The following is a 25140-nucleotide window of genomic DNA, read 5'->3' on the forward strand; positions in this document are numbered from 1 at the left end:
TTCCAGAGTTAATAAAATTGCAGAAGCTTGTTCTCACTGGGAAAGCCATCGAAGGAGAAGTTCTTACAGCTGTAGAGGTGATCTCTGAAAGTGATGCACAACAACTTGTATGGAACAAATACAAGAAAGAGGTTACTTATCAATGGTATGATATTTTTTGTTGTGTTCTCAGCTATGTTTCGGAGGTTATTCAAACACATAGCTCAAAATACTGAGAACATGGCACTAATACAGGTCTTTTGTGTCTGAAGTGGATGGTCTGCTTTCCTATGAGACATTGCCTCTACAATGTTCTTCATATAAGTTGCGTTTAGAGGATATAGGTCGGTGTTTAAGGTGTGAATGCATTGTGATTGATGTCTTTGGCAGATCCAGTGAACCACTACATGCTATATCTGATCCCATTGTAGCAGGTACCTTCTTTGTATGTTAGATTGTCTATATATCTTGCAAAGTTCAATCATTCTGGGTGGTTACATGATGCTTTATCTGGTTATGGTTCTAATGAATTTTCTTGCATGTTGGAAGCCCTTTTTTTTGGGAGGTGTATATTCCTTTGTAATTTAGCCATCATTCTTGTGCTCTACTGATACAGTGGGGAAGAGGACTACTCCTCTAACCCACATTCAACATCTAAATTAAACTAGGAAATTCGAATGGAACGTGAAACTGAACGGAAATAAGCGTAAGAAGGACAAACTCGAAGAAGATTAGGGTTTCATTGAACTCAAGACTGATTACAAATGAGGCTCTAAACATCTTGATATAGCCTAGAAACAGATCCCTGGATCTGGATCCAAAACCTTGTAACAATAAAATAAAAACATAAAATTCTAGAACGGAATCCAAGTAACATAAAATAACAAATAAAACCCAAATTGAAGCTGAATCATTTTTTTTCATGCTCTGCTCCTGCATCATCTACTCACGATAAGTTTTTGTAGTAAGTAATGAGAGTCCGCAGCCTACTTATCAAGTCCTGAATATTGCACAAGCATTCACTATATCTTTTGAATTGTTCAGCATTTCTTTGCTTAGTTTTGAGAGGATGCTGCTCACTTGACATTTTGAATCCACTATACTGAACATAGGCTTCATCATTATTTCATTGCTTTCTATAGGTTCACTGTTTAAAAGAAAGGTTATTTCCAATTTGAGTTAGGAAATATCTAACTCCTTCCTTTTCTCAATGTACATGATAAGTGTTTGCAGTAAAATTTTGAGGAGGATGTTTTTCACACTTGCTCTTCTGTGGAGTCTTTGTTCGACGTCTTCCAATCATACAAATTAACTTTTCCATGTCTGACAGGAGTTCCTAAAATAGATAAGCTAGAGATTGAGGGCAGAGGCTACCACACGAACTTATATGCAGTTCGTGGAGTTTACAGTGGAGGTAGGGAAGGAAACAGCAGAATTCAGTGGCTAAGGTCCATGGTTGGTAGTCCCGATCTTATTTCCATCCAAGGTTTGTTAAACTTCTTAGAGATTCATATCTGACTTTCTCTTGTCAGATACTCGCATTCGAGTTGTTTCGTGTGTGAGGTGCATTAGATTAGAATGTTTGTGATATTTTCAGTTTGTAGCAAGAATCTGCATCTGTATTAATTTCTTTCCTTGCTAAGTTTTCAGGGAATTAGGCCCTTAATTGAGTCCATTCCTTCTTTTGGCAGCAAAGGTTTTGTATAATAAATTGTTCTTTAATCAGAGTGCAAACTGTTTTTACTTATTTGCTTTAAGAATATGCTTGCTTTTCAGTTTTGATAAAACATTGCATCTTATGTCAGGATTCAATGGTAGAATTAGTAAACTTTGCTATGTTCTTACAGACATTAACTTGGGGAATGACAACCTTATTTCATGGGTGCTTGCTTAGTTGTTAAGACAACCTTATTTCATGGGTCCTTGCTTAGTTGCCAACCCTTGATATTGTGCTAGGCCAGCCAACCTGATCGGTCGGCCTCAAGCAGCCGACTGTCCCGTCTTGAAATTAGGCCCTTCCGGCTTCCAGCCTATCTATTTGTTCTACTTGATCTTTCAGTCATACCTTTTCCAAGGGTTGACCGTGGCATGACTTGGAGAGAGAGAGATTGAGAGAAATCAATTTCAAAAACAATAAAAAAATTAATACTAGCCATTGCCAACTATCATAAGCTTATCATGATGAGTCTGTGTAATAAATGCTTGAGGTGACATTTATCTGCACAATCTTTTCTGAAAAGTTAGGAATATAAAGGACATAACAACTACATAGGAATAAATGCTATAGATGAGATTCTATTATGGATGGATTGTCTGGGAACCTCTTCCTTTTTTCTTTAAGGAATCTTGCCCCAGCTACATGGAAGCTTACAACGCTTATATATATTTTTTATTTCATTACTTGACGTGTGAAAATAATTTTCTGAGTAGTTTGGGTTTGCATTTTCCCATTGTTGGTTATTTGCCTCTGGTCAACTTGTTGTGGCTTATGAACTATGATCATTACAATATTGTTGCTCGGTTGATGGTTATGCAGGTGAGGTTGGTCGAATGTATGAGGCCAATGTGGATGATGTAGGTTATAGGCTGGTTGCCTTATATACCCCGTTAAGAGAGGATGGAGTTGAAGGGCAGTCAGTGTCAGCATCAACTGAGCCAATTGCTGTTGGTAAGCTGTTGTTTTGGCAGGATTAACAGCTTGCTAGTGGAATCTAATAGTTCACATGCTGCAGAACTTTGATAGTTATGTGGCTGGGTTGGTTGCTTGATCGTGTAGTCCATTCATTGCTGATGTGCATCAATTAGTGTATAGTTTATATAATCTGCTTGTAAATGATTGCTCTGACCGATGATAAGTTTGGTATAGTAACTCTCTGAAAGTGTATCTGGTTTTCTTTAGCATTCAAAATTGGATTGTTCTAAAGTTGTTTACATAGATATTGGTGTATAACAAATATAGGAAGAATATTAAAAGAAAATATAATTGCACTGTTTTCTCTACTTAGGATAGTGAAAATTTGGCTGTGACTATATGCTTCCTAGCAGCACTTCTCGAGAGCTAACTACAAATGTTGGCTGTTTTCCAGATCAATTGAATTTTCAACCTGTTGCAGGACTGATTTCTTTTAGTTGATTCTTTTCCTTTATACGCTCTCAGGGTAATGGCTTTAATTTCCTAGTAAAATGTTGTGGAGTAGTACTACTGTTGATTGTATACCACTGTAGACAAAAGCAGTAGTTGGCTCCTTGCCAGCCAGGCACTGAAATGCCTAGTAAGGGCTCAGACAAAATTAAACAATTGTTCATTAAAGTCTAAATGGCAATAAAAACTTGGTATTGTAGAAAAATAACATAATTAGAAATAATTGAAATTCCTAAAAATAATTGATGAATCACAATTCTTATGTATCGTAATGTGCTACTACATAAAGAATAAGTAAAAAACTTTGGTTCCTTCCTACCTATGCTAACTTCTAGTAACCTAGGCACTGGACTTGAACAGTTGAACCTACGTTACACATATTACTGATAATTTTTAAGTTTTAACCATTCTTTGTATATCACTTTCCATCCACTAACTTTTCGCTTCTTCCAGAGCCTGATGTATTGAAGGAAGTCAAGGACAGATTAGAAATGGGAGCCGTAAAATTTGAGGTAGCAATTGTGTGTATCTGCAAATTTGTATTTGTTTGTGCATGTCAAATTGTGGCGTGGATCCTTTTAGGAAAAATTTGATGTCATCAGCAAGTCATTTCTGATATAGCTCTGGCTTGCTTTTCTGTTCTGGTAAACAAATTATGATAGCTTCATCCTTTTCAAGAAAAAGCGTCATTGACTCACCATAAGCCAAAATTGACGGATTGTCCCAACTTACTGTTTATTTTTTGTTTAAAAAATTCAAGTCACCTCCTAAAACTTCTTTTGGTTCAGGTACTTCGTGATAGAGATCAATCATCCAAGGTATATATGATCACTCATGATAAATGATTGTTTCTTATATGATTACTGTTGTCCTTTTTTGACGTAATGGACTCTCTCTCTCTCTCTCTATAGCCTGAGACGCTAGCTGGTGGACTTGAGAGGAGGATTCTTGAAGTAAACAGAAAGCGCATCAAGGTCATGAAACCTGGTTCAAAGACTTCCTTTCCTGCAACAGAAATTCGTGGAACATACACACCACCATTTCATGTGAGTATTCTGGAAGGTTTTAGTGCAGCAAAAATGAGGTACCTCTGGTTCCTTCACAGGACGTCCTGTCCATTACACTAGTGTCATGTCCTCATGGACAATGATGTTCATTGTCCACCATTTGATTACTTTAGAAACAGAACACTGCGTTCTTTTTGTCCGGCGTTTGTTTCGTATATGTCTATTCTGTTCGTTCTGTCTGTTCTGTCCGATGTTTTGTTTCTGTCCTGTTCGATTTGTTTGTTCTGTTTGTCCTGTTTGGTATTTGTTTTTATGTTTTGTTCGAACTATCTATTCTATCCGATGTTTGTATCTTCTAATCAGTTTTGGCTATTATATTTGTTTTGTTCCTTATATGATGACAAGAATATCTTTTTTTTAACCGGTTATATTAAAACAAGTATAAAATTCATACAACATGTTATATGAAATAAATACCATCCCCTTCATTCCTCTTGTCGCAGTACTAAAATAAATACCATCTTCTCTGAATGATAAATACTGAAAAAAGAGTGATAACTTTAACTAACCGAGTTCAGAAGGAGACCAAGTGAAGGTGAAAGTCATGGTACACTTGTTACAGGGTTAGAAGGTTCAAAGTACAATAAAATTGAATTGCGCTATAGAGAAAGGACTTTGGGCATATATCAAGGTGCATCACTATATTTCATCTTCCTTTGTGTTAGAACATTGCAAAAACCTTGTCATCTAGTAATCTCATTTGACTACTGTACAACATATTCAAGTTACCAAAGTTCTTTTCTAAATTTGTTCTAGGTAAGGTATCTTACTCCAACATTCATCTACCCCCACATTTTGAAGGGGAGGCAAAGAAAAGACACTAACAGTGGAACTGCCACTTCTAATTTCCTTCAAAGCTCGAAATGCTGCCATCGTGCTCTTCATGTACAAGCTCTCCATGTACTCTATCTCCTCCAACTCTGGGGATTCTTTTAACCAAGACTTGCTGCTCTCCACTTTTTTCTCTTCCGGCTCTGCTTCACCACCATCTGTGGCATATGAAAGAGTTGGCTCATTTGCTGAAAAAAGGTGATCCAGCATTCTCTCACACTCTTTAACAAGTTTAAAGAGGAGGTCAGTGGTGAAAAAAGGTTGATGCAGGACTCTCTGAATGAAAGGCAGTCGCACGAGAGCACCAGTCCTTTTGTCATGTTTCTTTATTTAGGACCTTCACTAAACCTGCACATCCACATAAGACACAAAATATTAGAAAACCATAGGCTTTTTGTTAGCTGGGAGACAGATGAACCAACAATAGGTAGCACTAATTCCAGTGTCTTTACCGACACAAATAAACGGGAAGCACCCATTATAAGTCCCCTGAAACGCTAGGGAAATTTATCCTACTGAAGGCCAGGATGGGGATCCCTCAAGAACAAACAAGCATGCTTTACTAGTTCTTTAGAAACTCTTTAGTTTATAAAGTAAAATCATCCTAATAATGAGGAGGCCGATCTCTCATGTTTCACTCCCTAACGTTCCTCCCTTTCCTAGACTTCTTCCTCCTCAACCAATGACATGACAATGCAGCAGTTCAGGTCTGCAGAACTGTTTTCTGATCCACGTGCATATTTGTGATACTACATGTGCTTGTGGTTATAGGACAACTTATTTATTGTAGCTTAGAGTTAGGAATGCCTGCCTGTGGCAAATAATTGCCAATCTATTCTAACGAAAAAAGGAAGGCAAGAGAGAAAAAAGTTAAAATCAAATCCAGTTACTTCGATAATAGCACTGATTGCTTAAAATACAGCCCATAAGGATTAGAATGTAACAACTTTTCACTTGCAGCTTTAGATTTTGGTAAAACAGGATATTGATTTGTGGCTCACAATTAATGAAGTTGAAGAATCTGTTTTCACCCCCATTGACATGCTAAATATTGGCGCCTTCCCTTTACTTTTTCACTTTGTGCAACACATACATGCTAGAATCAATATTTGGCATACCAGCTATGTCACATAGGTACGGGTACGGGTGCAGGTACGGGTGCCGGTGCGGGTACGGGTACGGATCATTTTTAAAAAACTTGGGTGGGGGGTACGGACGTACATACACATGCACACACACACACACATATATATATATATATATATATATATATATATATATATATATATATATATATATATATATATATATATATATATATCAAAAAAGTCACAAACAGAATAACATATTCATAAACTTAATGGACTGTCAAAGTGCCGCTTAAGCAACGATCGAAAGCCCTAATCAAAAGATGAATAAAGTCCTCCCAACCAATACATAGTAAAATGATCTGTCACAGCAGTAGAGAATAATGGAGGAGAAACCATAACAGAGAGAGCTGGGATCTGTCATGTGCCCAGAAAACTGATGCTACTACGTATTAAAATGCTTAGGTTCAGCCATTTCCGTCAATCACTTAGCAATAACTGTAATTTTTTGTGTTGAAAAGATTCATACCCTATAAAAATGCGTTGTTCATGACAACACATATTATTGCCACAACACACGCCTTTGGGTCGCATGGTTCTAAACGCCAACCACATGCTACTGTCTAGAATATGAAAAGAAAATGGAATATGGAAAACTTGCGAGCCACAGAGAGAGAGAGAGAGAGAGAGAGAGAGATTGTGGGTGGTGAATATGGTGATTGGTGAGTGATGGTCGGAGAGATGAGAGATCAATAAAAGAAGCAGAAGCACAAACAAAAGCTCCGAAGCTCGACAGGCAATGGAAGGCTCATAAGCTCGACAGAAAATGAGAAAAAAATGAAAAAAGCCAAATACTGTTGCCATTGAACGCCTGTCGTCGCCGGTCGCTGCCTGCCGTCGCCGTTCGTCTCTTACAGCCACCGGTCGCCGCCCCTGCCTTCGCCAGTCGCCGCTGCCTTCGTCGGTGAGAGATGAAGGAATGAAACCAAACAAAATGAAAAAGGGGGAATAGGTTTTCAAAAAATTTCACGTTACAATAGTTTAAACTTTAAAACGTTAAAATGAAAAAACGTTAAGATTTAAAATGGACAACTTTAGACTCGGTCAACTTTGACCGAGTTTGAAAACAGACGAAAGTAGATTTGGGTGCGTTGACCGCACCCGGTTCGGTCAACGCCTCATTAATGGCGTACCCAGTACCGTACCGGTACCGGTACCGGTGTCGTATCGGTACCATGCAGGTACTCCTCCTTAAGAGGAGTACCCGTGTGACATAGTATACTAGTTTTTCTCTTCAAACCAACAATGCACTTATTTCAAAGTTAAGATGTATTTGAGCAATGTATGCAATTAATAACTTAAGTCCTAACAACAGGATCACATGATTCAAATCTAACACATAATTTCAAGCAATTTACAAGTTCCTTTACAACACTGTCAAAAAAATAGAGAGGCTAAATTTGTTCAGGTGCATTCCACTAAAAATATCTAACAGGTGAAATGGAAGTTAAGGATGGATCTAAAAATATACATCTTCAATATATCAACATAAGGGCACAGAAAGATGAGATTGAATATTATCATACCATGATAATAAATCTAGTAAATGCAATAATGTGAGCACCCTATTTTGACACTTTTCTTCCCTCTTTAACTTTTCCCTTTTCTTTGTTGAATAGGACGACATAGGTCTTTTTATCAGGTTTGCTGCCAAGCGCCTGTAAGTACATAACATCAACTTCCATGCCATGTAAAGGTCCCTCTGATCCACCAGAAACTGGGATAAGCGAGGTGACATTGAGGTTTCATAAGAACCCTACTGGCAACTGCTTCACATTCTCACGTGATGTTGTTTTGAGACAAAAGGAGATACTTAGATTCTCACCTGCATAGCCAGCTACCATGGCTGATCACAATACAAGATTTCGGTCAGGCTTTTCTACAAACATTTTGGGAGCATCTTCCATTCAGTCACAATAAAGAGCAGACAATAGAATCGAACAATAGAGAGAGAGAGAGAGAGAGAGAGAGAGATGGGAATAGGCCTTTACCTGGAATGTCGTTGGATCGGTTCTTTGGATGGTCAAAAATCGGGGTTTGAGAGCTTAAGTTTCCTACAACGCTTGTAAGAGATGTTGGGTCTGTTCACGAAGAAGAAGAAACCATAAAACCCCTTCGCTGCTGAAAATGGGCCCAGGGAGAGACAAGGGCTGGAAAAAACAAGCAGAGAGAGAGAGAGAGTGATTGAGTTTACCTATCAGCACCGCAAGCTGCCACCTAGGAGCCGCTGGAAGATGCCCTGTTGAGGAGCTGCTTGAGGATGCCCGCTGCTGCAAGCAATGCTGCACCGGTCGCCCTCCAGTGGAGACAGAGGAGAAGAGAGAAACAAAGGGCTAGGGCAGCTCGGGCGACGGAACGGGAAGGGCTAGGGCAGCACGAGGCGGAGACGAGGGAGGAGATGGAGAAGAAAGGCAGCTCGGGGGCGGAGAAGAGGAGAAAGGCAGGGGAGATGGGGGCGGAGGTGGAGGAGAAGAAGATGGCGTCGACGGCTCGGGGTTGGGGTCGTGGTCGTTGGGGGCGGGAGAGGAAGTTCTGTCTTGTCTGTTCCGAGGGTTAGCTCGGAACATAATGGAACAAAAAAAATATTTATACTCTTGTCTAGTCATCCGTCCTGTCCAGCTTGTCCTGTGTCCAACGTTTGATGAAAAAATCAACTAAACAGGACACGCGTGTCCTGTGGCCATCAAACGACCTCTCAGTGAACACCTTGGACACACCCAGCTTCACCATTTATCTTTAGTTCCTTGGTTGTGGATGGCCTGTTCAATTACATTAGGATTGCTAGTCACCTTGTGTTGTGTTCTCCTTTTTTTGCCTGATCATAAATGTGGAAACATTTCATGAGATTCTCAAAGGTTCGGAACATGGTGTCGAAAAAATCTTGTGGAAAAGAAAGCTTTTTGCTTTATAGTATGATCTGGGATTTTGTCTGTGCTGCATAGATATATTCTAATTTTCTAAATATTGTAATTTTCTGAGCATTGTACTGATGAAACAAAATTTTCAGAATTCCTTGAGATTTTCCTTTATCAAAATCTCATAAGAACTAGATTTTTTAGTGTTTTGGTTATGCTACCAAAAGTTCCCAAGGTATCTCAAGCTTCAGGCATGTTCGCCAAGCTTTCAGCATGGCTCTCTCAATAACTAATGTTGGTCACAATGGTGTTGGTCACAATGGTCTTGGGATTGCCAGAATCTTAGTCAATTGGATATAAGAACATTAATCACTCTTAAAGAGGAGATTACTGGATCTTAGACAGGCTTATGGTTACTTCACCAACTTGTTTTTAACATAACACAAATCCATGTGATGCATTAGTCTAAGCTCTGATTATATTATGCAGGTTGAGATATACAGAAACGACCAGCACCGACTAAAAATTGTTGTGGATAGTGAGAATGAAGTTGATTTGATGGTTCAGACACGACACATGCGTGATCTTATTGTCCTCGTGATAAGAGGTTTTGCACAAAGATTCAACAGCACCTCTCTAAATTCCCTTCTCAAAATAGAGACATGAAAGGGCAAAAAGACTGTACAAAGAATGTTCTGGGCACGGAGCAATGTAATATGCATCTGTTCGTTCATTTGAAGTGTTCAATTGTGCTTATGTATTCGCAGCTGGAGCTGTTGTATGTATTTAATATTCTTTGGGTTGGGGGCTTACGCCTGAGTTAGAAAAATGCAGGTGCACGTGAGTCCGGCAAATAGAAGGGTTTCATTTGATGGGTTGTGTGTAAGTTTGTGAAAAATCTGGATGCTGTAAGAAACAGTGACGTTCAGGTTGTCAACCTGTATCTGTGTTTTAGTTGGCAATGTTTGTTCTGTAGACGGGAACGTTTGCTCATTTCGTTGGCCTTTCTGCTAAAATGGGCCTGTTGTGTCTGTTTATGCTCATCTTAGGTTAATTCTGCCTGGTCTTATTGTCAAATTCAGCTATTAAAAAGAGACATAAACAGCAAACTAGTCTGTGGTTATTGCCAAATTGACTGGCAATTTCTTTTCTTTCTTCATTTTACATTTCAGATTGACTTGAAAAAAAAATGTCAGATTCAGACTGGAACACGAGAAATGAATAGAATCAAGTCCTGTGTCGTTTCTTTAGCAGGTGCTTGTATTCCCGGACCTGTGATATGCACAAACCATACAACCGCAGTCTTGGGCATAAGCTTGCTGGAGCATCCAAATGTGGATACAATCTGTCTGTTGATTTGTCATCCTATCTTTGACTGACCAATGACTGACCAAGAGGAAAAACTGGTTTGAGGGGGGAGGAGAATAACCTGAAGAGGAGCCCCTTATTTACCCCTGCTGCATGGCCTAGAGTTACTTTAGAACTGGGTGGGGAGCATGACGTCTATCAATTAATTATTTGCAGTCTAGAATAGCACTCTGAATAAAATTAAAGATTAGAATTTTATTGGCCCGCTAATTTGACCAACTATGTTAATGTTATTTGAGGCGAAATTAATTTCTTTTTGTATGGTGTTGGGCAGAGGAGGGGGGTCTACCCCACCCTGCAAATGTAGATGCCTTGTTGCCCTAACCTAAGCAGTAACGCACTGTTGTCTTATCTGGCATCAGGCAACCTGCTATTGCATTAACCCTCCATTATGTCTCTAGTTATCGTAGCTTCCTTGGTATGAAAATCAGCATCTCCGTTTGAAGTCAACTCAAAATCTCAAAATTGAGTTTACCAAAATGGAATCCAAAATTGGCAATCACCTCTCCGTCCAAATCCAATTTTCCAATTCCAACATTTCTAAATTCCCAATTTACAATCAAATTCCAAGTTCAAATCAAATTTTAGACAATACTCAATTTCCATCTAAATTTTCAATCTTAATGGAATTCAAAAAACTTCATCCAAATCTCCAGTAAGTTTAAAATGATCTTCAAAATCAAATCCAATTCATGCACAAGCATATATAAGAGGATCAATTAAATGACTTGTGTAATTTGAGAAATGTTCAGATCTTGGCTCGATGATCCTTATTAAAAGTGACAAGAACAGTTAGACCTCATACCAATAGTTAGATTCCTTTCTCTCAAAAACTCTCAAACCAAAACAATTAAGAAGAAATCATACATCATTAGTCTAAAAATCAATCCTCCTCCTTCTCAATTTAAGGTTTGTATGAAGCCACTAGGTGCTCTCTAATTTTTCAAATTTATCTCTTGGAAATGTTTGTGATAAAGCCATATATTTCTGCATTGAATTTTCAAAATCAACCCTTATACCTATTAAATCTCGGTCATCGTGTTCTCATGTTATTTCTAGGACCCAGTCTAAGATATAGCATTACAATTAGACCACCAGCTGGACTGAAAATTTTCCTCATTAATACCAAAACAAACAGTAGTCATTGGTATATTGATGGGTGAAAGAGAAATAAAAAGCCTTAAAACCAAAAACAGCCCTACAGAAGTCTGTACAAATATTACAATCATGGAATACCAATAATTTGGATATATTAAGTTTCTAAGAATACTTTCTAAAACAATACATGTAGACAAGAGTCCTAAGACGTGCATTACTGCATGCTATTTTCTATCTTCAAATGATTGCTTGAATAGATGCATGAAATGGATGAAATACCCACATGATCAAGTTTAAACCCAATGTCAAACTCTTTTTGAGTCCTTATTGAGTGAACCAATATCAATTCAAACTAATTGAGTATTCCTTCTTGTGTCTAGATGGATTTGTTCATACTTAGACAATAATTTTTCCTATGACCACATCCTTTTTGGAGTTCGTCAAGGGTAATTTGGACTTTGTACCATCCCAATTGGAGCAGTATACACATGGTACCTATCATAGTACCCTACTTCTGGTGTATGTTTTCAGACCACTTGGAAGATTGCTGTAGTCTAGCTTATCAACGACAGACTGAACCATGTAGTTGCTGAAAGATGAAATTTAAGAACTAATATATTTTGGTTTCTATGAGGTGAAATGACTATTGCCCTAGACAAGTTTTCCAAGATCATGAGACTTTTTGAACCTAAAGGTGATTGCCGAAGACCAATCGAGAAGTTTATCATCAACCAAAAACAAGTCAAAGTCCTAGAGGTGATTTATAGAATAACTAGAAAAAGCAGTTGGCCATTTCTAAAAAAAGATGGACATCAATACATTTATTTGGCTAACCTTAAGAAAGAGCCTTCTCAATATGCTGATCCAACCACACTTTTTGGAAATAATGCAGACAAATACATGAATTCAATGATGACTTGCACAGCTGATCTTATCTTCTACCACAATAAGGAACAAAATATGGACGTTCAAGTTGCTCACCTCTTCACAAAATGGGGCACATCAAAGTTCACCGCCGACTAGTGGCACCGACAACACTAGCCTTCCTCTACAAAGGACTATCAAAATTTCAATTGAAAATACAAATTACATTAACGAATGTGTCTTTGCCTTACAATCCTGGTTTTAGTAACATGTGAGGCCACAAACTAGTCATTTCTAAAATTTTGATGAAAGATTGTTCAACATAAATCATCATTGTGGAAAGGTGGAACAAGTTGAAGAAAACATCATTTAAAATTTTTTTGAAGGAGATGCCATCAAATCAAGTTACACTTACAACTCAGAAAAGGGTTGCCTACTTTTGGAGCAATGTTTCATGGTGGAAAACAATCTAGTGTCTTCGCTAGTTTTCCTTGTGGTAAAGATAAACTCATGAAATCTGATTAGAATGAGCCATCATGGAACATGAGCTAGACACTCTGGAGTGATCTAGAACGTACATCCTAGCCCAATAGCATTGGAGACATTTTGCTACATCTATCTTGTCCTTGGCTCAACCGTGGGTCATGACTATATCAAATGGTGGAGAGATGTTTGCCCATCTATTCTTCTTAGCTAGGTGTTAAAGTCTTAACAAAAACATTGTAATCAATTGATCCATCACAAACAGTGTTGTCTCATTCCAATTCCAATTATGCAATGTCAAATCATTTGTCCATGTCCAATGATATTTGTCGTCTCATTCCAATTCCAATTATGCAATGTCAAATCATTTGTCCATGTCCAATGATATTTGTCATCAGAGCATTCTCTAAAAATCCGAAGTCATTGTCTTTTTCAGATCAAATGAACATCCCATTTATGGTGGAAACCATGAATCAAAGAAAGAAAACAATAGAATGGAAGTTAAACCACAACCCAATCCTGAGAACAAGAATGAATAATGTTTACAAGTAAAAATTTTTTTACCAAATCTTACATTTAGACCATAATAATGGGATGTTATCACCTATATTCGCCTATGTTTTCTTGTGCATGATTCCAAGAAATGGGACCCGACTTGTCAGTACGAAGTCTGACCATTCCTAGCGCCTTTACCAGGAGTAATCGGACCAATTACTAGACTAATTGTTCTGTTTTCTAAGTCTAAATGTCGTCCAAAACCTAAAAAAGTAAAAATACCCTAATTTTGAATTCATGCATGTTTTAAAATCTAAGTAGATATAAAAATGAACTAATGATTAAGAATAAACTAATCTGAAGTTTGTTGATGTCTAGATCATCATAGATCCATCCAAATCGACACACTAAATCAAATATGATGCATGAAAAAACTAAGTCATATGGACATGGAGTCGAAAAAACTAAGTCATATGGACATGGAGTCTGGTCTCTACTAGGACTAGGGTGTAGGACATGGACCTAGAAGGAAAATCAAGATTTGAATCTAAAATTGAGATCATAATATGAGAGAAACTTGTTCTAAATTGAAATAAGAGATGTCGTAAAGATACATGTCATGTTAGGAAAATGCACGATCCAAAATTCAAGATTCGAAGTGGTGATTGAATATCCATAATCTAAGATTTGAGATTCAAAACCTAAGATATGAAATCCATAATCTAATATTTGAGATCCCAAATCTAGTATCTAAAGTTTGAAATACAAAACTCCAAGACCTAGGATCCAAGCTAGATAATCCAGGATTTGAAATCCAAATCGAAGATCCAAGGTTTGAAACCCAAAATATGATATCCAAAATCCATAATCTAAGGTTCAAGATCCAAAAATCCAATATCCATGATCTCAAGTTTATGATTCAAGACTTGTACGTGAAATTTGATTCAAAATCCAAAGTCTAAAATTCGAGAACCAAAACCTAAGAAGTGGGATCCAAAATCCAATATCCAAAATCTAATACGTGGGATCCAAAATCCTATACTTGAGATCCAAATCTAAGTAAGTAGACTAGGGTTATGGTTTAGATCAACATAAAGTTTATTGTTTGAATCTAATACTTGGAATTAAAATTCAAGATCCAAATGGGCTAGGGGTAAGCTGGTCAAAATGACTGGGTTCAATCTTTCCTACACTAGGTTTGAACCTAACTAGGGCTTGGTTTGACTGTGGTAAGTGTGTTTGGTCTTATTCAAAACATGTGATATATAAGCTTCATTCATTCCATGTGAATGGGTATTTAAAGAAGTTTGATTGGACCTACACTATGGACTGGGTTCATATGTAGTAGGATTTAAGACTGGTCTTGGTTGTATCTTAGGGAGTTGAACTAGTATTGGACTCCATGTCTACATGGCCTAGGGGTTTTTGAAATTATTTTAAAGAGATTGATTTTGAAATATTTTAGAGAAAACTATGTTTTGAAATTATTTTTTTATGAGGACAAAGTTAGATTTAGGTTTTCATAGACCTGAGCTGATGTACATAAGGTATGATACTAAGCTGACCCAATTTGGTTTAAGACAAAAGGTGCATGTGGGTGCAAGGTGGTTCGGTGCATATTAAAAATATAGGTGCAATGCATGATTAATGAAAGCATGAAAGAAAACAACATTTTATATGCATGCTTTAAGCAAAACTAAGTAAACAAAAGCAAACAAATTAAGAGAAATAGATAAGGAAGAGAGGGGCAAATCTAATCCATCGTCAACCCTAAAGACATTATAATAAATCTAATATAAAAAAATAAACATGCTAAATTACAATATTAAAGTAACTAAGAAAAATAAACTAAGTTAGACATGCAAAAAGCAAAAAGAGAACTAAACTAAAAATTAAGCTAGGGCATCGGCAGGGCCGCCCTAGCAGGGGTACGGATACCCAGCCTGACCCAGTTTGGCCGGGGTACCAAAACAAGCCAACGAGCCGTGTATAGGGTATGCCAGGTAGGCCCATCGGGGGGCCAGTAAGCCAAACAAGTTATAACTTAAGTTTTTGTTTTTGTTTTGTTTCTTGTTTTTACTTTTTTTGGAAGTCCGGTTAGGGTTTCATCGTTGCCGTCGCCGTTGCTTGCAGCCCAGCCCACACCGTCGCCATTGCCTGCAGCCCTACCTTACCATCCTACAGCCACTGCCTAGTCATCACCACACTTGCTGCGCTGCCTCGCCGCTACTATTGCTGCCTGCTCCCACATGCCCTCGCCTTTGCAATTGCCATCGCAGTCCCGACGACTATTGCTCTGCTTCGGAACCTATTGGAAGTTGGAACTTCGATGGTAAGTTGTAACCACCATCGCTGTTCTCCACCTTGCTCCCGTAGGCCGTTACAGTCACCAGTTTTGCCACAAGCCGTCGGCACCGTCATCACCATCGCGCCCCACCGTGCCTCCCGCTGTCCTGCCCTGCCTCCACCTGCTTCATCGTCGTTGAAAACATTATCAAGACAGGCCAAGCCACAACAACGTAGATCAAGATGGGCTGCGTAGCGGGTCGGCCCAGTCCAGACCCAGGTACTTACCAGCATGAACTTGCCCCTATATTTCTAAAGCTCTGGATGAGTTTTCTTGATTTGACTGAACCAAGATGTGGCCAAGTTCCTAAATGGGCTCTGGTTAAGATCTTGCTGAAAAAATCCTCTTGGATTGCTCTCAAAACCAAAAACAAATTTTTAACCAAACTGTATATGGCACATTTATAAAGAAAAATCAAGGACGACCATAAAAATAAGAATTTCATTGAAATTTTCATAGGTGGAGCTGAGGGCACTTGGGAAAGATAATTACTTGTAATGACATGCATAATTAACCTTTTGCATAATAGAGATCAACAACAATTTATAGAGTGTAGCAAGTACTAGGAACAAGTTTCATGCCTCTATGGCCTTCATAACTGAATTAAACTCAAACCAAAAGTCAGTTTCAGCTTACTCTATTATGTTGAGCTCAAATTCAACTTAAACTTTTGAAAACAAGAGAGCAAAAGCACATCGAATTGAATTGAACTCTAACCGGGATGAATGAACTCAAGCCAAACTAAGGGAAGCTTGATTTATATATGATAAACATAGTCCTAGCTCGATTTATATATGATAAACTCAAACCCCTAAAAACAAGAGAGAGAAAGCACTCAAATCTGAATTGAACTCAAACCAAGATGAATGAACCCAAACCGAACTAAGGGATGCATGATTCACACATTATAAACATGGCCCTAGCTCAGTTTTAACTCATTCTTTTAGGTTGAGCTCAAATCCAACTCAAACCCTTGAAAATAAGAGAGAGAAAGCTCCAATAGAAGTCTATAAGTTAGTATATGACTTAAACTTGGGCTGGGTGACTCATTATCAATAAAATAAAACTCTCTCTTGAATAAGTTAAACATGTTTTGACTTGGTCCAGCTAAAGATCATAGTTTTAAATTTCGAGAGGTGATTTGAGCTGCAGGAGAGCTGATTTTAGATTGGAATAACCCAAGTGAGCTAACTCTAGCAACTCCTGGATTGATGAAAAATTGAGAAATAACCTAATTGCTCAAATGTTAGACAATCCTCAAAAGTTTTGGTGAAAATTTCTACTTTCTAGGTGCAATGCCGAGATGCAGGGGCAAAAAAGGTATTAGTTTGGCCAACTTATGTGTTATGGGTTCAGGTGTTCAATACTTGTGCAAAAAGTGTTTGTTTGGCTCAGAAATGACTTCTCATTCTTGAAATTTAGTCATTGAAAAACTATTTTGAGGTCTCCTCGTGAAGGGTAAAACGTAAAACGATCATTTAGAGTTGTAAAAATTTTGGGTGTTTACAAATGCCTCTCTTTGCTACTTAGTGGCAAAGACTGAACACTCATCTTGAAAATGATGAATTTTTTGCAATCAAACTTTCAAAAAGAAAAAATCCATCTTGATATATATTTCCAGTGCGAACACTGGTGAGATGCTTGTGAAAATGCTTGTAAAAATGACCAAAGAACAAAAATCTCACATAAAATGTGAGTGCTTGTAAAAATGCATGTAAAATTCGTGCATTGAATGTACTTTTATGCTTGTTTGCACCGAAGCACAAAAAACTCATGTGAATGCTTGTAAAATTTATGCATTGAAATGCATGTGCTTGTGCTGGCAAAAATCTCATGTGAGTGCTTGTGAAATACTTGTGGACTTGTAAAAATGATTGTAAAATTTGATTAAATTCTTCTACTTGTATCTTTTGTATCTTGTGAGGACTTGGCCATAAAAAAATTGTATTGAGAGAGAATTTTGATACAATTGGATTATACATAAATTTTTTTCAAATGAAAAGCGTTTACATGATCAGACAATTCTACCCATTCAACATCAATCAATCGACATGAATTGCCATGCAAAACTTCCTTGAGGACATAAGGCCCTTTCCAATTCGGGACCCTTTTTCTACGAGGGAGATTCTTTCAGGGGATGGTTGATCTTAACTGTAATTCATTGATTTTGAAACTTCATTTGATCACTGATTTGGCATAATGTCGAACTACCCTTTGCTGGTATGCATATGCATGTTCCATTGTTAAAAATCTTTTCTCATCAAGCAGGTCTAACTGTTATATTTGTTCTTTTTTATATTGGTCCACGGGTAGTTCAATAATATATGAAAACTTGCAAGCTGACTTTTGTACATGTAAAGGGAGGGCAACATCTATGCCATATACCAATTCGGCTGGGGTGGCATTCGTGGGAGTTTTGATTGTAGTCCTATAAACTCATAATGCATCATGTAAATTTTCATACCAATCATGGCTAGTTTTAACGGTCCTTTCTATGATATGGATTTGTTGCTTCCACTTGGCCGTTACTTTGTGGATAGTAGGGTGTCGAAAAATGGATCAAACTTTGAGCAGAAATCGTGCATCATTTCATTTTTGAAATGTGTTCTATTGTCAGACACGATGTCATGGGACATTCCAAACCTGCATAAGATGTTCTTGTGGATGATAGAGACAACATGCTTGCCTTCCACGATTTTTAGGGTGATGGCTTCTACCTACTTGGTGAAATATTTGTTATAACAAAAAAATATTTGTGTCCATTTGACGTGGGGGATTAATGGGGCCTACCACATTAAATGCTTATATAAAAAAGGTCATTGTGATACAACAAAATGTAGATACAATGCGGGAGTATTAATAACATCCGCATGGATTTTGACATTTTAGGCATTTCTTGACAAATTTGTGATAGTTTTCTTGCATAGTTGGCCAATAGTAACATGTTCAAATTAACTGTTTGACCAAAGTTTGATATCCAACAAGTCCTCCACAAATTCCTTCGTGGGCTTTTCGGATCATTTCTAGAGCTTCTTACTTGTCAAGGCATTAGGAATATTCTTTGCTAAACCACGTCTATACAATATCCCTACTAAAATGAAATATCAACCTGACATATGTTGTATTGCTCTCTATTCTTTCTTGGGCATGTTTGGAGGGAATTCACCAGTTTCCAAGTAATGCTTGCTTTTTGATACCAAAGAGCTTCGTCAAAATCCACTTGATTTATCAATTCTATTCTAGAGGATGGCATGCTAGTTGAGTCAGTCTTCCCACCTCAAAAGCTCTACATGGTTCATTGTTTTTTAACATGATAATACACCCAAGGGTGGCCAGACCATCTGCAAATTGATTGATCTCCCTCTTGACAAGAAATAGCTAGAATTCTTTGAAGTGCTGCACCAAAGCCTACATGAGTTCCTTATAAGGTGCTAATTTAGAATGTTTTACCTTCCATTCTTCATTAACTTGGTTCACAATATGAAGATAATTACTATAATCATGAACTTTTTTTTATATTAAAACTCAGCAACATTTGGAGTCAATGTATCAATGCTTCATATTCAGCCATGTTGTGAGTGCATGTAAATTCCAACTTGAGAGAAAAAGAGATCATCTCCTTTTCATGGATGAGTAGGAGAATTCTAATACCTATTCCAACCATGCCCTTGTAGCTGTCAAAGAACAACGTCTAGAGCCAAGAGGTTTCAATGTCTAAGACTTGTTCATATGATAAGTCATCATTGGCCTTCAACTCTTCAGCTAATGAAAAATCTAATAGCTGATCAGCTAATGTTTGTCTTTTAATGGATTTCTAAGAAATGTACTCAAGTCATACTGCATGAGAAGCTCCTACCACTTGGTGACTCTTTCTATGAGAAATGACTGCTATAAGATATGCTTGAGAGGATTTAATATTGAAGCCACCTTGACTTTACATGAGAGCATATAGTGTTTGACATTTTTGACACATCCAGACAAGGGAGAGACACATTTTCTCCATCATTGAATATATATTTTTATATTGAACAAAGGTTTTACTGACATAATATATTGCATACTCTATCTTGCAACCTTCTTCATACTGTGCTAAAAATCCTCAGCAAGCAGAGTGATTAACAAAAATACATAATAGTGAGGGACGTCCTAGGACTGGTGGCTTTAAATCTAGAAGATTCAGTAAATACTGCTTGATATGCTCAAACGATTCCTAATATTATGGGCTCCACTTGAACGTGATGCCTTCCAGGAGCAACTGATTGAATGTCTCACATTTGAAGGCTACGTTGGAAACAAATTGTCAGATTGTCTGCATCATGTCTGATTTAACTCCAAACATGCATTTTTGAGGACTTAATCTCAACTTGTATTGGAGCAACTTATCAAAACCTTGAGGTGAAACCTCAATATACACTTGAAGTGTTTTTTACTTTACTAGAATATCATCTACATATGCATCCATGAGCTTGTGCATTTGTTCATGAAATATAATAGTCATGGCTCTTTGATATATTGCTCCTACATTTTTCAATCCGAATGGCATTACTATATGGCAAGAAGTCCCCCAATGAGTAATGAATGATGTCTTGGGTTGATCGTTAGGAGACAACTTGATTTGATTGTAGCCAGAATGTTCATCCATGAAGAAGAACATGACATGACTTGTTGTTTGTCTACCAATATGCCGATATTAGGCAACGAGTAGTCATCCTTGGACATGGTTTTATTGAGTCATCAGAAACTAATGCATATTTAGACCTTCTCATTTTTCTTTGGTACATCTACTATGTTGGCAAATCATTCAGTGTAATCAATGGTTTTGATAAACTTGGCCTTGAGTAGATCTTCCAGCCCTTATTTGACCTAATCCTCCACTCGTGGATCGAACTTCCTTAGTTTGCTTGACTGGGCAGCTCCTTAGTTTGAGAAATAACCTTTGCTCTGTAGCTTTGGGTCTAGTCCAAGCATGTCTTTGTATGTCCATGCAAAAACTTGTATCTTTTGAGAAATTGAACCATTTTTTTTTTCTTCTTCTTCTGGATCCAAGTTGACACCAATTTGTATCATTTTGGGATCTTTTATGGTGTCAATATTCACTTCCTTATTAGAATAAGTAAGCAATGCTGGTAGCTGATCCTCCTGCAATTGAGCAAAATCTGCAGGGTCCAATTCTATTTCTGCTTGCTCTAATACTTGACTGGTTCTTCTGGCAGAATTGGCTCTTCCTATTTTTGATTTCAGAGACATGTAGATTCTTCTGCTGCCTAAGATTTGAGTTAATGCCTAGCTTGCAGATGGGTTTGAATGATATCTTGGTTCTATAAAAAAATAAATAAGACATGCATTTAGTGTGCATAGTGAGACAAAATAATAAGAAGGCAGAACAGATACATGGATATGTGCCAAACTTGAACTTTTTTTATCAACTTTGAGGGGCCGTTTGATGGCCTGGAAATGTGGAATTGGAAATATATTTCTGAAAATATATTTCCTGAAAAAAATAAATGAGAAAAATCTTTCCGATTCCAATTTTGGTGTGTGTGTGATGACTGAGAAATATATTTCCAGAAATATATTTCTATGTTTGATGAAAAAGAATTATATTTCCAGATTTTCAGTTTCCAATTTTGCAGTTATAGTAAGTCAACATCTGATTTCAGCATTCTAGCGTAGGTCAATCACAAAGATGCTCCATCCTTTAGAAATCTGAAGCCAACTAAGAATGTACACTATACAGAAAGTTATCATAGAACAGAAAGAAAACACTCAGCACCAGAGACTGTGCAGAAGTTAATGATAACCCTACTGAACAAGTGGGAAGTTGAAAATTCTGAGAGGTTGGTCCACCAAGACAGCAGAAGATAGTAATAAGGGAACCTAAAACAGAATATTGCAACTACACTGGCTTCAATCACCAAGATGATGCACAAGGATGGAGATTTCCTACTATAATAAAGCTTAAATCCTAATGGCTTGCTTGAAACATAGAGCTAATTGAAGGGAACGGTTATTCTCTTGAACTCCCATATAGGCATGCATGGAGAAAGAGATGTGTGCATGCACAACATGATTACCAGTGAGAAAGCAAGATTTCTCAAAGTACACCTCGACGTTTTCTTGGCAATGATGGCATTTGGGTTGTGGATTTCCAGAGACATCTCAATTTGTAGCACCATGTCCCCATTCAGCTACCTTAACCAAGCAAAAAAAATTGAAAGTTCAACCACCGCATGACCAATTCAAACAGATGACTCAAAAATTTCAAGATAAAACATATGCTCATCAAGATGAAACAGATCTATAACAATCAGCATGCAGAATGAAATAACTGAATTCATTTGCAAATTCAATGGAAAAAGAGAATCTAATAGAAATCCTTTCAAACATTCAGAAACATAAGAATTGTATGGGATAATCCGTCCAAGGCCGGTGGAGGCCCTGAATCACATTCTCCATGTAAGGAAGAGGTTTCTACAGAGACTGAACACAGACGGGCAAGCAGGTGTGGGCACGAGAAAGTGTTGAAGAAGATGACAGAGGCATCTCCGAAGCGAAGAACAGGGGCCTCCATGGCTGGATGTCGGACTTAGATCCTCGGGGGAAGCCCTGGCAGGACCACTCCTGCCATCGTGACAGGGGACCCTCTGTTGCCAAACCACACAACCACAGAGAGGGGGAGAAAAAACAGAACAAAATGAGAGAGAATTTGTTAATGGGAGAGATTAGAACGTCCTGAGTTCCATGAGCAAATGTGGTATAAGAGAGCATGTAATGAAAAATGTTACCAAGCAAAATCATCAAGAGTATCCCAATCTGCATTTCCTGAGAAATTAACAACGCAGAGAAGGAAAAGAGGTCAAATGAATTCGCTATCGAGTATCCCAGTTTTATCAAGTATCCATGAATTCGCTATCGAGTAAACAATGCTGCAAGCAGATATGAGATTCCACAAGATGAAAAAGAAACTTGCAAAAAATACCAAACCTAAGTTAACAATTGCAGATCATCCTATTACCAAAATCAACAAAAAACAAAAAACCTAGAATGCATCTGCAAATGGTACGAGGAGAAAGACAAGAAATGGCAGCACTCGAGAAAATGAAGGAAAGAAAAAAAAAAGGTACTAACTTCTGGACGCGATTGAGGAGGATCTGCAGGAGGAACCTCGAGCGAGGCTGAAGAAGGATCATGACCTGAATCATCCCTGTAATCTGGTTTAGAGGAAGCATCGGCTGCAAAAAAGGGAAATCTCTGGCATGGACAATTGGAATCCAACTCAAATGAAAAAAAAGACAAATCTGATAAAGCAGCAGAAAAATAACAAACTTAACGCCAAAGCGTTCTCTTAACCCACAGTAGTTGGAATACTGGTAGGGCTGAAGAAAAATGGTGGGGAGAGAGAAAGGCGAAACAAGAAGAGAGAGACAGAGATGACAGGCTGCAATGGACGGTGGGAAAATGGCGGAGGAAGAAAGAGAGAGAGAGAGAGAGAGAGAGAGAGAGAGAGAGAGAGAGAGATACCTTTCACCACTGCTAGACGCTGCGCTGGTGAAGAGATGCTTTCAGTGTTGAAGGAGCGTGTGGGTTGAGGCAGCAGCAGGTGAGGCAGCGACGGAAGACGAGGGGAGAATCAGACGCGTTTAGGAGAAGCCCTGCAAAAAAAAAATTTCCGGAAAAATTTTTCCACCCCGCTGGGGTGGAAAGAAATTTTAGGAAATATTTTTCCGAAAGCTCATGTAACGGTAAAATTTTCGTTTCCACGTTTGATGAAACGAAAAATTTTAAAAAATTTGAAATTTTTTTCCTGCTAAGCTAAACAGTGCTTTTCCAGCCCATCAAATGCCCCCTGAAGTATAAGGACCATCGCCATCTCTATAGAAATTCAACAAAAAGACAAGGAAAAGTGAAATAGTGACAACGATTTTTTTATTTAAGCACCCCGCTTCTTCTTAAACAGCTCTTTGGCCTTTCCCTTGTTAAGCTTCCTCTTATAGCCGAGACCTGCAGTTCCTTTGTGTCTGGCTTCGCTGATGACTGGTTCAACAATGCCATCTTCATTAACCCCTAAGCCTGTGTATGGTTTGCAGCCCATCTTGATCATCAAATGAAGTCCTTTCAATAGTTCTACAAAACATTTGTATAAGGGATGGCCTTTGATGGCAACCTCATTGATTTGCCTACTAAGCTTGTAGAAGGTTGGTCCTTTCCACTCCATTGTGTTGATTTGCTCTATAATCTTGGGTTCATTCATGCCAAGCAATCAAGGCTATCTTTCAAGTACACTTCATGAGGGTGCTGGACACTCAACATCTCAATGATGCATGTAGGACAAGGAACCAAAGGTTGTGGGAGCCTTTCTTTAGCTAGGACTGTAGTAATAGTGCATCCACGACTCCATTTGATGCACTAGTGCAGGATGGAGGACACAACATTTGCTTGTGTATCCATTGTCATCCAAGAAGTAAACTGTAAGATGGTGGCACATCTACCACATAGAAAAGAATTGTAGACTGTGAAGTTGATATGCTAGTCCAGATATATCTTGCTCGTGCAATGCTATAATTGGCCATATCATCTAACATGTAATATTTATCTTTGGCTCTAGTTGTCATCTCCGAGCATATATTCAGACTTCTTCGTCGGTCTATTAGTATGTGTGAAATGTTCATACCACGAGTCCTCACTATGATATAAAGTGCATTGTTGTGAAACTGATGAGGCTTTGGGAGATTATCATTTGATAACATGATTGGTACATTAACCATAACCGAGTTAACGGTCTGCGCTAGGGTTTTTGGAGGGGTGCTAGATTTGACCTTGATTTTCCTGAGCACTTTCTCCATGAAAGTCTTATGGCAAAGGTATTTCTGAGATCCAGAACAGGGATATTTAGTGGGATGTTAAGGACCTACTGAGCTGCCCTTTCTTTAGTTGTGCGGGAAGATTCTAGTTGATCCTCTATCTTGTTTTCCTCCTTTTTGATCCACTATTCAGGCACCTTAAAAGGGGACTCAGTAGCTACGAGCGCCTCATTCACCTTGTACCTGAGCCTTTTGATGGGCTTGGGCTTGTCAGTTTGGATCCTCATAGTGATTGTTCTCTTGTTGACGACTTTAATAAAATCTAACGACTTACACATAGATCTGTTATCGATGGCCATTACAACCATGTCTTCTCGTGTGCATGGCCGGATAGAGTATTGTGAATAGAAAGATATGTTATCCAGTATATTGATACAATCCTAACTAATGTGCTTGAGTGGGATACAATATTCAGTGTCATGGCTAAAGCACGACGAAATTTGTAGTACTGATCTTTCATTTTTCCTTTCATCTCAAGGGGATCTGATACACCAGCAAGTGGTAGAGTCCTTCAACTAAGACGTACTTCAAAACTTCTCTTTTTTTTGCTCCAAAAGGAGTAAACTTCTTGCCTCTTATCTAAGTAGGATTTTTATTATTGT

General features: G+C 38.1%; 1 protein-coding gene and 1 long non-coding RNA gene across 13 annotated transcripts in view; one reads left to right on the plus strand and one right to left on the minus strand.

Moving 5' to 3' along the window:
• Nucleotides 1–10272, plus strand: part of LOC116267561 (187-kDa microtubule-associated protein AIR9) — a 79271-nt gene extending 68999 nt beyond the window's left edge. For both annotated transcript variants that reach the window (XM_031649362.2, XM_031649363.2), the window contains 8 exons: nucleotides 7–145; nucleotides 235–413; nucleotides 1310–1465; nucleotides 2516–2647; nucleotides 3575–3633; nucleotides 3910–3939; nucleotides 4033–4167; nucleotides 9512–10272. In XM_031649362.2, the coding sequence (XP_031505222.1) occupies nucleotides 7–145; nucleotides 235–413; nucleotides 1310–1465; nucleotides 2516–2647; nucleotides 3575–3633; nucleotides 3910–3939; nucleotides 4033–4167; nucleotides 9512–9688 (1007 nt within the window). In that variant the 3' untranslated portion in view covers nucleotides 9689–10272. The remainder of the gene's footprint in view (nucleotides 1–6; nucleotides 146–234; nucleotides 414–1309; nucleotides 1466–2515; nucleotides 2648–3574; nucleotides 3634–3909; nucleotides 3940–4032; nucleotides 4168–9511) is intronic.
• LOC116267562 (uncharacterized) lies at nucleotides 4645–23492 on the minus strand. Of its 11 annotated transcripts, XR_007572066.1 has the most exons (7): nucleotides 23199–23490; nucleotides 22806–22909; nucleotides 21752–21869; nucleotides 15411–15798; nucleotides 8362–8982; nucleotides 8159–8248; nucleotides 4652–5367 (listed from the first exon to the last, which is right to left on the minus strand). It is a non-coding gene; the product is annotated as an uncharacterized LOC116267562 (long non-coding RNA). The 11 variants fall into 11 exon arrangements; XR_004175628.2 differs by lacking the exon at nucleotides 15411–15798 and having other exon boundaries at nucleotides 4645–5367; nucleotides 23199–23492; XR_007572067.1 differs by lacking the exon at nucleotides 4652–5367 and adding an exon at nucleotides 7988–8013 and having other exon boundaries at nucleotides 8159–8982; nucleotides 23199–23492.
• Between the last annotated feature and the right edge of the window lie 1648 nt (nucleotides 23493–25140).

This window comes from Nymphaea colorata, chromosome 14 (assembly GCF_008831285.2).
Source record: "Nymphaea colorata isolate Beijing-Zhang1983 chromosome 14, ASM883128v2, whole genome shotgun sequence".
Lineage (NCBI taxonomy): Eukaryota > Viridiplantae > Streptophyta > Magnoliopsida > Nymphaeales > Nymphaeaceae > Nymphaea > Nymphaea colorata.